This window comes from Tenrec ecaudatus, chromosome 14 (genome assembly GCF_050624435.1).
Source record: "Tenrec ecaudatus isolate mTenEca1 chromosome 14, mTenEca1.hap1, whole genome shotgun sequence".
NCBI lineage: Eukaryota > Metazoa > Chordata > Mammalia > Afrosoricida > Tenrecidae > Tenrec > Tenrec ecaudatus.
Window position 1 is genome coordinate 29,631,856 of NC_134543.1, and position 13,501 is coordinate 29,645,356.

Consider the following 13,501-nt stretch of genomic DNA (forward strand, 5'->3'; position numbering starts at 1 on the left):
AATAGGGCAGCATCCATCCCGGCCTTGTTAACAGGAGCAACAGTGAACATTTTACAGCAACTGCTTCGTGCCAGGAGCTGCTCTGAGCCGAACAAACATTAAGTCATTGGATCCTGACAAGTCTAAGACACCATAGGTATTACGGCCATTCTCATTTTACTGATGAAGTGAGGTCCCAGGGCGAAGAGGGGACTACAGGGATTCTATGTGCTCGACCTCCTCATGTGCTACATAGACGGGGAAATCTATGCCCTCCATGGTGAAAACAAACAAACAAACAAACTCAAGGTCAGTGGGTCCATCCCAACTCACAGAAACCCGGGGAGGACAGACTAGAATGGCCCAGGGGATTCCCAAGGTGATAAAGCCTTGTGGAAGTAAACTGTCCAACCTGCCAGTCTTTGGACTAGCACCCAGGGCTTGAACCACTGGCCCCAGGGATCCTGATGTCTAACCCTGCTGTCAGGGTAATTCTGACTCATAGCGGCCTCAAAGCATAGAAGCATAGCATAGACCTGCTCCAGCAGGTTTCCAAGACTGCATGCAAATTTTTTTTGCATGTAAATCTTTAGGGAAGCAGCTTGCCTCCTCTTTCTTTCAAGGTACCTCAAATTTAACATGATCAAAACTAACCTCCTGATCTGCCCGCCCCTCAAACCCCCCATCCTTCTGTAGTCTGCCCATCTCACTTCCTGCAATTCCATCCTTCTGGTTGCTCAGGCCACGCAGTTTGGAGTCATGCATGGTGGTGCTTTTGTTCTTCCATCACAATATCCATATACGTGCAGATGCTGACATGATTGCTACAGCCCTGGTCCAAGCTACCAGCACCGCTCACCTGGATTTTTTGCAGTAGCTTTCTAAGTCGACGCCCAGTACCATCCCTTCTGCCTCGGTCTCCACTTGGTTCTCCACCAATAGAGAAGGGTCCTTTGAAAACTAAGTCAGGGTTTTGAGAATGATGACGTCAACAAATGTACATATGTGCTTGACACAATGGATGGATGGATGGATTGTGGTAAGAATTGTACAAGCCCCCATAAAATGATTTTTTTTAAAGAAAACTAAGTCAGGTTATATGACTCTCTCAGAGTTAAGGCTAACACTTTTCCAACGGCCATCGAGGCCAATGATGACCAAAGTCCTTTGTCACTCACTTGTGTATTGTCATGTCTGCCCGCCTTTGCATGAAGGCAAGCTGCACAAGGCAGAGGATTTTCTCTGTTGTCAGTATCGACATGCGTTTGAATGAAGGAATCAACTAGGACCTTTCAAGGCCAGAGGAGGGACTAGTCATGGGGTTGTGATGATCCAGTGGAAAATGTATTGGCTTCTCAAGCAGGACAGTCGTATAGTTCAGAGCCATTTTTTGGCTGTAAGTTTATCAGACTTGGTGACCATGTCCATGTGGAGGGTAAAGCGGGCAGGAGTCCTTGGACACAGAGATTGGTGGAGAGGCCAAGCAAAGTGAAAGAGCGGCTGTAGAGTGTGGGCGTGAAAATAGCGAGTTCACAGAGAAAACATTTCAGGGACAGTGTCGATCACCCATTCTTTTTGGAAGTGACGTAACTGAAAATACATAGAGTTAGGCATCACTGTTGTACAGTCAACCCTCTTGGCTAGACTTGCTGACTGCCAACTGAAGAGCTGACAGTTCAAATCCAGCCAGAGATACCTCGGAAAAAAGAACTAGCGATCTGTTGGGTGCTGCTGGGACGATTTCAAGTCATGCTCCCTCTTTAGGGCAGCATGGAACCACCCCACTGGGTGTCCTAGGCTGTCCTCTATATGGGACCAGGACTCCAGGTCATTTCTCCCGAAGGGGTTGCTGGTGGGCTCGAACCACTGACCTTTGGGTTGGCAGCTAAGTGGTTTTCCTGTTGTGCCACCGCATACCTTCCTACCCATCCACTTCAGAAAAACTCATCCATTGAAAATCCTCTGCAGCACACTCTCTTCTGACACAGTCAAGACCATTCAAGAGCAAGGCTTTTCCTAGAAAGCGGCTGATGTGCCGCTCCTTAGGATACAGGCCAGTGATCGGTGATAAAATGCTCTTAATGTAGTGAGTTTGAGATGAAGGCTCCTCGTGGTGCACTGGTTAAAATGCTCAGCTGCTAATCAAAGGTTCTTGGTTCAAATTCACCAGCCGAGCCCCGGGCGAAAGACGTGACAATCCGCTTCCATAAAGCTCTCAGCTTGGAAACCCTGTAGGGGCAGCTCGCCGGTGAGTCCCCAGGAGTCAGCGTCAATCCGGCAGCGATGGCTTCTCCAGACAACAGGAGTACTCGGCATTTAGCCACACCATCTCACTGCCCTGCGGGTCTCGGAACCTATCCACCTGACCGGAGCAGAGAGCCTCATCTTTCTCCCGAAGACCAGCTGGTGGTTTCAAAGTACTGACCTCGCCGTCAGCAGCCCACCTGAAACCTACTACACGATCAGGGTTGATCGGGTGTTAAAAAAATAAAAATGTTCTGAGCTCCCCAAAGAGGTGAAACTGTTTCTCTTCAAGAACCCTCTGACCTTGTTGGCATGCAACCAGCAAATAATAAGTCATTTTCTCATTCTTATTCACCGGGCAAGTCATCTGTTTAGCTTCGTCATTGACAAATACGCTACTTAATCAAAGCAAGGACCCTCTAGTCATGCTAACCAGAGAACCTGCCCTAGTTTCCATCAGCAGCATTTCCCCCACGATGGCTCTGCAGCCACGTTTCCCACCCTCCACCCTCGTGCCCGCCCTCTTCAGGCCAGCGTCCACTCACTGGGCAGCTGCAGGCAGAGGCTGACTCTTAGCGCCTGCTAGAGGCCACTGGCTGCGGGAGCCCCGCGATCTGTTCGAGACAGAGAATTCCAAGTGAGCCTACGGATGGATGGGGGAAGAACAAAGAGAGCTCTTCTTGCCAGGCTCTGTGCGGAGCAGCAGAGCGGGAGAGAGGTTTGTGGAGGAAGAATCAAAATGTGCCCCCCTAGGAAAAGGCGAGTCCATTCCACAGACAGAGAGGTTGGTCTCTCAAGGAGGGGCTTCTGGTCTCAGGGAACAGCTGAAGGGTGGCCTGGATCAGATCTGGCGACCCTTAGTGTTCTCATCTGTAAACAGAGTCATGAGGAAGTCTGGAGGTAGGTGTGAGATCCAAGGTCAACTCATTCCACCCAGCTGATTCCAACCCACGGTTGAACTCCTGGTGACATGACAGGCCTGAATGGAAATGCCCCTGTGGGTTTCTGAGGCTGTCCATACGTAATGGGAGCAGAGCGCCTCGTCTTTCTTCTGAGCAGCAGCTGGCGTGTTTGAACCACCAACCTGTGGTTAGCAATCCAACTCATTAACACACTGCACCCCCAGGAAGCCTTTCGTCAACTCTTAAGTGCTGTATGCATACGACCCGTTTCGATACTTCCCAAACCCACAGCTTCCTGGGTGGAGTGCTGGCCATTTTGACACTGTGGGAATACAGCCAGCCATCGTGCCCACCTTCGCCCCACGGCCTCTCCCCAGTTTCTATCTGCTTCATGCGCTCTTCCTTCCGAGCAGATGTTACCACGTGGAGAGCAGGGCCCGCCAGGCTGGTCCAGTGCCCTGCAGAGGGCCTGGCCCGGAGGAGGTGCTCAGTAAGGAGGGCCGTGTTGAGCAGTGGATCTGTAAAAGGTTTCTTGCAGGAGGCAGGGCAGCGACATGGGCAAGCAAACGGCAATGGCTCTCAGCCTCCTGGCATTTGGTGGACGAGCTGGCGGTGCTGGCTTTGCTTTCTCCAGCCCTGGGAGGTTCTGGTTACTAGGCCTGGTGGGGACGACTGGCTTTGCTGTGGGTCGCAGGTGGGGAGAGAATGACATCAGGTAACGATGGGAAACTCTTGGCATCTCGCTGCCACCAAGTCCAAGTTCATTGTACTCGCTATGATCCCAATAGACACGAGCCCCGGGGAAACAGCGCCACAGGGTTTCCAAGGCCGGGCTCTTTCCGGAGCAGAAGGCCTCATTTTCCTCCTGCAGGACAGCTGGTGGATCCGAACCTTTCATTTAGCAGCCACACGGAATCCCCGGCGCCACCGGGCTCCCCAGGCCAGCTCGGCATGTCTGGGAGAAGGGACTGAGGAGGAATCAGCCGTGAAGGTTGGTGGCAGGCTCTGGCAGGTGGAGGACTTTCTCCCTGGGGGATTGCTCTTGCTTTGGGGGGAGGGGGTCTCCTCTGAGGGTGGTCCCGGAGGCTCACCTGGCCTGCAGCTGGCGGCTCAGACTGGTTGAGCTGGCATCTGCACCCTCACAAGATCCCCACGCGGAATGCAGGGCCCGCTCCAGTGGGAAGATCACGGCTCAGAGGCACGTGCTGACTGACCCTGTGCTCTCTTCTCTTGGGTTTCAGGAGTTGGTCCGCCCGGAGGTGGTTAGATCTGACATCTCGGGGAGTCTGCGTGCTTCTCATGTTTAGGAGGCAGAGGAGCCCCCAGCAGACTAGGACGAGGAGTGCTGAAGGCCCTGCCCCCCCCCACCTCTGAGCAAGTGTGTGCCACACCAGGGGATGGACCCCAGCGCCATCCTGCTCTCTCCTCAGTCCCGAACCTGCGCCCACCTGCAAGAGCCCTGCATGGAGGCGGGGAGGAGCCCAGACCCGCAGGACCTGGCCAGAGTGGCCCCCTTTGCCTGGAGCCAGGTCCCCAGGTCTGGCCTGGCTGACCCTGACTGGTTTGGGGATGAGCACATCCGGGCCAAGAGGGCCCGAGTGGAGACCATTGTCCGAGGCATGTGCGGCTCCCCTGGCGCCCGGGGGCCAGGCAGAGCCCCAGCCCGGGGCGGCCTGTGCAGCCCAGAGAAGGCCCAGGAGCGAAAGAGGAAGCAGAGCCTCCCCATGCATCAGGGGCCCCCTGGGCCAGGCCCTGGCCGAGATCGGGCCAGCAGGAAGGGGCTGGGGGGCCCTTGTGTAAGAGAACAGCTTCACCTGCTGAAGCGGCAGCTCAGACACCTGCAAGCGCATGTCCTGCAGGCTGCCGAGCCCAGGGACCCAGCTCAGGGCCCAGGCAGCTCTGCCAGGGGCAGGAGCCTGCGGAGAGTGCAGTGGCAGAATGGCTGGGGACCGAGTCCCGGGAGCCGGGACACTGACCTCCCCGGGGACTCTGGCAGGCAGCTCTCTGAGGGGACAAAGCACCCAGTGTCTGAGGAAGTCGGGGCCCTTCCTTCGGGAGCAGACTCTGGGCTGCAGATTCTGAGGGAGGAACTGACTCGGGCAGTGTCCCGGGCTGTGGACTCGGTGTTACAAAAGGTACTCGTGGCCCCGCCGGGTCACCTGGCTCAGCCGGACCGAAGCTCCCAGGGGCAGGAGCATGCCCCTTCTGGAGGCGGTAGCTGTAGAGACCCGCTTCCTGTGGCTGGCCCCCCACTGGGGAACTTCTCCATGGCCAAGCCCCAAGATTCAACTAGGTACCATGGATCTCTGAGAATGATCCCCAAACCCGACCAAGACCCCTCGGCAAACTGCCCCTTGACTGTGGCTGCCCACATCCAAGGGCATCAGATTGTTAGCCAGCTTTGGGGCCAAGGAGCGCACGGCTGCTGGAGCACCTGTCCCCCCCAGGACGTGTCTTCCCAAGGTCACGCCTCCTCCCTGCCGGCCCCGCCTCCCTGGGGCGCCCTCAGACTGCTGCCTTCCACCATGAGTCAGCAGCCCTGCTCGCTGCCCTTCCCATCTGCCCACCTGGAACACCCGCCCCTCCTCCCGCCGGTGAAGGTGGAGCAGGGGGGCCTGCCGGCTGTCCCCGATGCACATCCCTTCTCTATGGTCCATATATCCTTCGTGAGGACTGGGGGCTCTCCTTCCACCCCTCAGAGGAGGAGCTCCTGAGAAGGAGAAAGAGGACAGCCGGGTTAAGGGCTGTGCTTTGCAGACAGGCTTCTTAGTGTTGTTGCCTCTGGGCCTTCCTCCCCTGTGGCTCCGCCCCCCCCCCTCCCCACCGTTAGGTTCCTGAGCAAGTGGTGGCCACTTTCTTGGCCCAAAGGATGTTGGGAAGGTTCACTTATCTTCTGCGGCACATTGAATTCTAGCTTTATGGTCTAATTCCTTCGGGCCTAAAGGTTTGTTTTAAAACTCAAAAGGCCTTTCAACCTGCGGCGCACATCTGGTGGAAGGAAGAGCCCCTCAACCACACGGCTGCCCAGACACAGACCTGCGTGTCTACGCCACTCACGGGCGCCTGGGAGGGACGTGAGAAGAGTAAGTTTTCTGCAGGGCCTCGACCTGGAGAGGCAGTTGGGAGCAGAAAGGAGCCTCTGTTTGATACACAGCTGTGTAAGGCAGGGGTGTGGCACAGCCAGAGAAGGCCCTCAGAGGCATCACACACCCCACCAGAGGGCAGTCATTCCAGCCACCACATCCGAAAGCCAACCGCTCCCTGCCATCGAGCGGATTCTGGAGGAGCGGCTGTAGCTCGCTCTAGGGCAGGGTAGAAAGCCTCATCCTTATACGGCAGAGCGACTGGTGGTGTCTGAACTGCTGACCACCCAATGCTTACGCCACTCTGCCCCCAGGGCAGAGGGCCCCATGCCACCACCTCAGGGTGGCGTCATCAGATGTCTGACCAGTCCGGCCGGAGAATGCGACAATTAATATCCAAATGGCCCTTGGCTCCCTGCCCCTGGCGTTGGGGGGAAAGGAGACCCCGCGGGGAGCCTGAGGAGCCTGGGCTGGCCTCCAGAGCGCTGGGTCTTCTTCTTGCGCTATCTCTTGTAACTCTGAAAAAAAAAACACACACCAAAAAAAACAGGTGCCATCAGGTCCCCCTGCCTCCTGGTGACCCCGTGTGGTCAGAGGAGAACTCTGCTCCAGGTAGGGCTTCCCTGGCTGAATGTTCCGAAGCAGACACTTCTCGGATAGACCCCAATCTCGACCTTTCCACCCATGGCCAAGTGTGTCTGAACCACCCCAGGACTCAGGACACCCCTAGATGGACCCCCTCATGTGAAGCAGTTTCCTAGAGGGACCGGACGGCTAGCCATCGTGGTGGAATATAAACAAGTTTGCTCGGGTAAATTGGGGGCAGTGGTGGGTGGCATAAGGGTTACGCGTTGGGCAGTGCTAGCAGAGAGGGGTCCAAACCACCAGTTTGCTGTGAAAGAGCTAAGAGGGAAATGTACGCACCCGTCTCCAGATGTTGACCAAAAGACTTTCCCCAGCAAATACCTTGTAGAACTAGAGTTCCTTAGAAGACACTCTGGATGTTGTTTTTTTCAAATTTAATTTTAGTGTCCTGCAGCTCCTCGTGGCAGCCCAGAAGGCCACCCGTGAGTGTGTGGGCACGTTCACACACACCTCCAGGCAAGGACGGTCCAGCGGCAGGGTGGGGTGGGACCAGGTTAGCCGCCTCGGGTATCCTACAGGCTACGCGCGCCCCCTGCTGGCCACAACTGCTGCAAACACCGAAGCTCAGGGTTCAAGAGGGTGCTTTCCCTTGAGAGCCACCCTGAGGACATGCCACGTGGCCTCTCCAGGAAGGAGGACCCTTGTGCAGGTTATGTGGGTGCTGGCACCCACCAGCGTCTGGCGAGGCAATGACACTCGCTGCTGAAGTCATGAACATGGTGGCAGGAGGAGCCCAAGACCCAGCCCAAAGGTCCTTTGCTACACCACCTGGCCTGGTGCCTGTATGCTGGCACTGGCTGGGTATCTGCTACCTGCCTGGGCTTGCCCTGGTGAGTGAGGACCAGGCCCAGAGAACTTCAAAGGGTCCTGGCTGTATGGCTGAGGCACCTGGCGGCCACTTGGAGCTCCTCATTGTCACTGTCTGTCCCAGCATGCCAGAACCCTTCGGTGGGTCAGGAACACCCCCAACAAGCATGCTGCTTCCAAGAGTGGAAGAGCTGCCCTTACACCGCCTCCCTAGGGAGTAGGCAGAGCAGGTGTGTGGGGTATGCGTGTATGTGTCACTGTGAAGATCCCTTGCCATGAGCCCCCTGCACACCCCCACCCTGCAGCCCTGAAAGAGCCAAAGTGTTCCCGAGATGCCTTTGAGTTCTAAGATTGATGGGATTCTTGAGTGTGGGGGGCAAAGCCTGACCGACACTCACTGGGGTTACTGATTGGCTGCCTTGATCCTTGGGGCCAGGCATTCAGCGGAGGACCCATCGATGTAGTAGACGAGAAATTCCGTGAGCCAAATGCTGGGCCTGCTCAAAGGCACTGCGGGCCTGCCGTAGCTTCTGGTTCTCACACATCTGAGGTGGGACAGGTGTCTGAGAAAAGCAGATGAACTTGGCACAAGGTAACGGGCGGGGAGCCAGGGTTCCAACTGGGAAGGGCCGGCCGTTCTGGGCGATGCGCTCCCCTCTCCATTCCTAGAATGGGCCCAGGAGGCTCAGACGTACAGTGGCTTGCCCAAGGTCACCCAGCAAAACCAGGATCAGAAACCGGGTCTTTTGAGCTCCTGCCTCCAGGATTGTTTCCACAGCACTGGGGACCCTGTGAAGGGGGCGAGGAAGGAACAGGGTCACGGGGCAGAGGGTGGACTGAGGTCTCCTGGGAGCATTCCTCTGGGGAAAGTAATGGTTGCCTTCAGGCTCCAGCTCTCTGGAAACGCTGCTTCCCTGGGGCTGCTATGTATGTGGAGCCAGAACCTGTTTCCCTCCCCACCTGGTGACAGGCGCCTGCTGAAGGCAAAGGCATCGCTCCCAGTGGGAGGCAGTTTGAACTTCTCATGTAGATTGAGGATGACTACTGAATCACTCCCTCACCCCTTCAGCCGACAGGCATTTATTGAGCACGTACTATGCTCCTAGCACTGGGCTAGGCTTAGGACTGACGGAGAAAAGACCAGGTCCTTGGGCTAAGGAGCTCACCAGCTAAGAGGGGGAGACAAACATGCGGCACAAACTGCAACACAAACACAGGGGCCTACACAAAGAACTCTGGTGCCAGAGGTAAACCCAAACCAAACCAGCACCAAGCTGCCAGTCCCTTCAGACATTAGGGGCCCTCTCCCAGGCCCCGGAGGGCAGCGGAGAACTGCCCCACGGGCGTCCCACATCTCTCTGCTGTGGAGCACCTGGTGGGTCTGACCTGCCCACTTTTCAGTTAGCAGACAAGCTCCACCTGTGCCCAAGACTCCTCTGGTCCGGAAAGGTGCTACCAGGTGGGCAGGGTGGGCTCTGCCAGGCCCGTGGGGAGTAGGTGCATTTAGAGGGTCCACGCTTTTGAACTGCAGCTGAATCTGCCCCAAGAGTGAGAGTTTTGGCAGATGCCGGAATCCACTGTAAAGGCCGTCAGTAGCCAGATCTTCTAGCTGGCTCCTCCCATTCCACAGGCAAGGAAACTGAGGCATGGGGTGGTGGGGCGGGGCAGGCAGGAACCTCTACTTGGGGTTTCAAGATGGTGTATCTGGGGAGATGGGGTTATCTGCCCTCCCTTCCCACCCTGCCCACACACGCACACAGCATGCCAGCCTGTGTCTGAAATCAATCACACTGGGCCCGTGGCTTTGACACATCAAAATGCTTTGTCAATGCCGTCGGGGTGCCATGTGCCTCTGACAGGCGGCATACAGGGAGTATCAGGCTCTCTAGAGACCAAAACACAGAGCAGAAACACCGGCCAGCAAAAACAAAAACCAAAACCCAGCAACAGGAGGCGGCTGCTTATTTGGGAGCCTGATGCCAACGCGTGGTGGACTGGCATGCTGAGTGTTACTTTTCCTTGACCGGGATAAATCCAGGAGGGCCTGAATCCTGGTCACCTGAAGAAGGCCAAACTGCTGTTCTTCTTCACGCGCTACCCGAGCTCCAACCTGCTGAAGGCCTGTTTCCCCGACGTCCAGGTAAAGTCCCTTGGCTGGGTCCCGGGCTCGGCAGGCGGGGGGCCAGGAAGGCGGGCAGGAGCCCTGCTGGTGTCGAGCTGGGCTGCGATCCACCAGGTTGGCAGCTTGAAACCGTCAGTCTTTTCTTAGGAGAGTGACAGTCTCAGAACCACGTGGGTGCCCTGAAGGGTCTCTGTGAGTCGCATCGAACCGATGGCAGTGAGTTTAGAGAAATGACTACAGAGAAAGTCTCGTACTGCCCCATGTTTTACAAATGACAAAACTCATGTGCTGAGAGAGGAGGGCAGGCTCTAGCTCTGCTGGGCGACCCAGGGCAAGGGGAAGAAGTGGTGAGGGGCTGGGGAGATGCTAGGAAACTGTGAGGCCTAGTCTTCCGTGGGGATGTTACGAAAGACAACGTATTTTAAAAAGGCTTCCGTTCCGACTGCTGTTTCACATCTGAGGGCTCACCCGGCCTGTCCCAGGTGCTGCTTCAGAGAACCCCCTTCACCCTGGGTGTTGGGTGCCAGGGAAAACCCACTGCTCTCAGGACAGGTCAAGGCAGAGCGGCCCTGTGGGGCCACTGCGGAAGCCGACTGCACTGCGCTCTCGGGGACGGGCTGCTGGGTTTGAACTGCCAAATCTTCAGTTAGCGGCCAAACTGCTCCAACCACTGTGCCACTAGGGCTGGCTCCTCAGGTGTTGGGACCGGAACCGGCACACTACATCGAGATCATCTAGAAAATGTTTCTGAAAGGCCTTGCCCTTGTCCTTGGCTGTTTACTCCCCGAAGCAAACTCAGATTCTGACTCCTGAGATAAAGTATTCTCTCACCCCTTAACCCTCCATCCCACCACACTGACCTTGACCCAGAGGCTCCCAAAGTCACCCCCCACCGGATGGGGGATGAGTCTACGTAGATGTGGCATATCCAAAAACGTTTATTTTCTCATGGGCATTGTAGCAAAGTCTCACATTTTTATGGGTAACTAATGACTAGTTAAAACTAGTTTCAGAACATAAGCTTCCTAAGCAAAGGCTTTTCGACCGCTGGGAGAGCCCCTCTGGTGAAACAGAAGCTGACAGTTCGGATGCGCAGGGGCACCTCGAGGTGACCGCCTGCCCTGATGGGCCCATTGTTTGGACAGTTCAACCGCGGGGTCACCTCCCAGATGATCAAGTGGTTCAGCAACTTCCGTGAGTTTTACTACATCCAGATGGAGAAACGTGCCCGGCAGGCCATGTCACAAGGCGTCACCAATCCCAAACTGCTGCTGGTTCTCCGTGATTCGGAGCTTTTCCGAGCTCTCAATACGCATTATAACAAGGGAGACGGCTTTCAGGTAAGACCATGTGCCAAGGTCCTAGAGTCTGGTGAGGGCCTCCCAGGGGGATTTGGGGGCGGGGAGAGGGTAGAGTTTCAAAAAGAGATATTTTTCTTTGTCACTGAGAAGGCAGGGCAGCCCAGGCCTAATCTGGGCATCACCCAGAGTCCAGTCTCGGCCTCTTTCATGGCCAGCAGGAGGATGCTGCCAACTGGACATCAGGCTGAAGCTTTGTGCTGAAGCCAGGTCCCCTGGGGGTTCTGTCGCGTTCCACTCGTCACGGCCAGCAGATGCAGGGCTCCGTGGCTTTTCTGGGCCGCCACTCCCCCTCTTCTCATCACATGCTGCCTCTCCGCAGTCCCACCTGAACCGGCCTTCCCGGGCAAGTCACTCCCAAGTATTTCTGAGACCAAGGTCTAAGCGAGCTCGGGCTTCTCTAGCGCCAGCTCCCCACTGGTGGCACCGAGCGGTAATGCTCCAGGCCAGGTTGAGCGTGGGGCCCGAGCTCCAGGGAGAGGAATGCTGGAGTGTCCTTGGCATGCCCTCAGAGGCGGTCTGTTCTGTCAGGGCCTCCGCTGTCCCAGGGCATGTTCTTCTCCTCCCCACCTCTCCACTGTGATCACAAAGAATCGTCCGTGCATGTAGCGAGCTGCTGGGCCCCATTTGGCGTGATCTACCTTTGAGGGAAGCTGGCCACGCCTCCTCTGGAGAGACTTGTGGGGCAGCCTGGCAAGGTGGCAAGTGCCAGGTCAGGCTGGATCTGGGGAGCCTGTGGGAGGCCCCATCGTTTTAGGTGGCAGTCCGGCTGAAGGTCCTAGATTACCCCTCCTTGTTGGCTTCGGGAGCTGAGACTCCAAGCGCCTCCGGGCAGCCCTCGAGGTGGGAGGCGCTTGTGTTTCAAATACTGCTTCCTGCACTGGGCACGAAGGGAACCCGTTTGGGAACCATCAAGCCATCGTGTCGAGTTTCCCATTTCCTCAGATGTCACCATTTTTGGATGTCCTTTCCAAATAAGAGGAATCGACTCCTCCTCCAGAAGGCAGGTCTTACTGGGATGTCATCTAACGGTCTGTGAGAGAGGAGGGAGTAAGAGCCCACGGCCTGTGGTGCAGCCCAGCCCAGCCCCTGGGACAGGTGCCCTCGGGGCTGAGGGCTGTGCAGCGGCGAGATCCACAGCCTCACATCTGGGCTCTCTGGTGGGTCTCTTGGGGAGTGCAGGTTCCAGACTGCTTCTTGGAAACTGCCAGCGTGACGTTACAGGAATTCTTCAGAGCTGTCTCCACAGGGAAAGACTCAGATCCTTCCTGGAAGAAACCCATTTATAAAATTATTTCCAAACTGGACAGTGACGTCCCAGAGATATTCAAAACTGCCAGCTATCCCCAGGAGCTGTTTCGGAGTTAAGAGTTAACAAGAGGGCAATGGGAGGAGTGACTGACCAGGTACTGTGGGGCTGTCCTGAATGGTCACTAGTGAACAGTAGCCATACAAAAAGGGCAGAGAGAAACCCTCTCAATAGGTACCATGACTGTTTCTGATCATCCACTTATTTTGTTTTCCAGACACCTGAGCAGTTTCACCTTAACGATAAGAAACAAAAATCCATTGTCATCCAGCCAATTCTAACTCAGCAGCACCATATCAGGGCTCTGAGGCTGTCCATCTTTATGGGAGCAGACAGCCTCATCTTTCCAAGGAGCAGCCAGTGGGTTTGAACCACTGACTTTGAGGTGAACAGCGCACCACTTAACCAGGAGCACCACTGTATCAGTGAAGTGTCCGCTGTGTCGGTGTACTGTCAAAGGAACACGGTTGTTTCCAGATGTGGTAAGCTTAGCAATGTCCTGGTACGCCTGCGTGTGTCAACTGAGGCTTCAGGTACGGAGAGGCTCGATCCTAAAGAACTCTATAAAATGTTACTCTCGACACAAATGCTCGTTTCCCTGGTTTTCAGAGTTTGTGTAACTTTCCCTTTTTACAGATGGCTGCTTTGATTGTCGATCAGAGCTTCTCCTTCCCCCTAGACAGCTTCACACACACACATGATCTTTAAGCTGTTCACCTGGAAAAACCTAGCTCGGATCCTGATCTTTGAAAGGACCAGATTGCATTGTGAAGACAAGACGTTGGGTGGTTGACGGTTTCTGTGTGTGTGTGTTCTCACCACCACAGAAAGAAAAAGCAAACAACTTAGCCAACGGAAGAGCCACCGACAGAGACAATAACTGAGCAGGCTGGCGTTTCAGAACCATACAGTGGAGATCTAACCAAGGCTGCAAGACTAGGAAGCCTGGGTTAGTGGGGATGGCCGGGAATGCGGAGTCCCAGACCATCTGACACTGGGGGGGACTCATCAGTAGGCAGCCCCCAACACATAGACAGGCATGTACATTGCTC

General features: G+C 55.8%; 1 protein-coding gene across 1 annotated transcript; it reads left to right on the forward strand.

The window, feature by feature from the left end:
* The first annotated feature begins 4,522 nt into the window (after positions 1-4,522).
* On the forward strand, positions 4,523-12,508 carry PROX2 (prospero homeobox 2). The gene is made up of 4 exons (XM_075531680.1): positions 4,523-5,791; positions 9,702-9,800; positions 10,928-11,122; positions 12,323-12,508. Exons 1-4 carry the CDS (start codon positions 4,523-4,525, stop codon positions 12,506-12,508), a joined length of 1,749 nt encoding a protein of 582 aa, XP_075387795.1.
* The last annotated feature ends 993 nt before the right edge of the window (positions 12,509-13,501 follow it).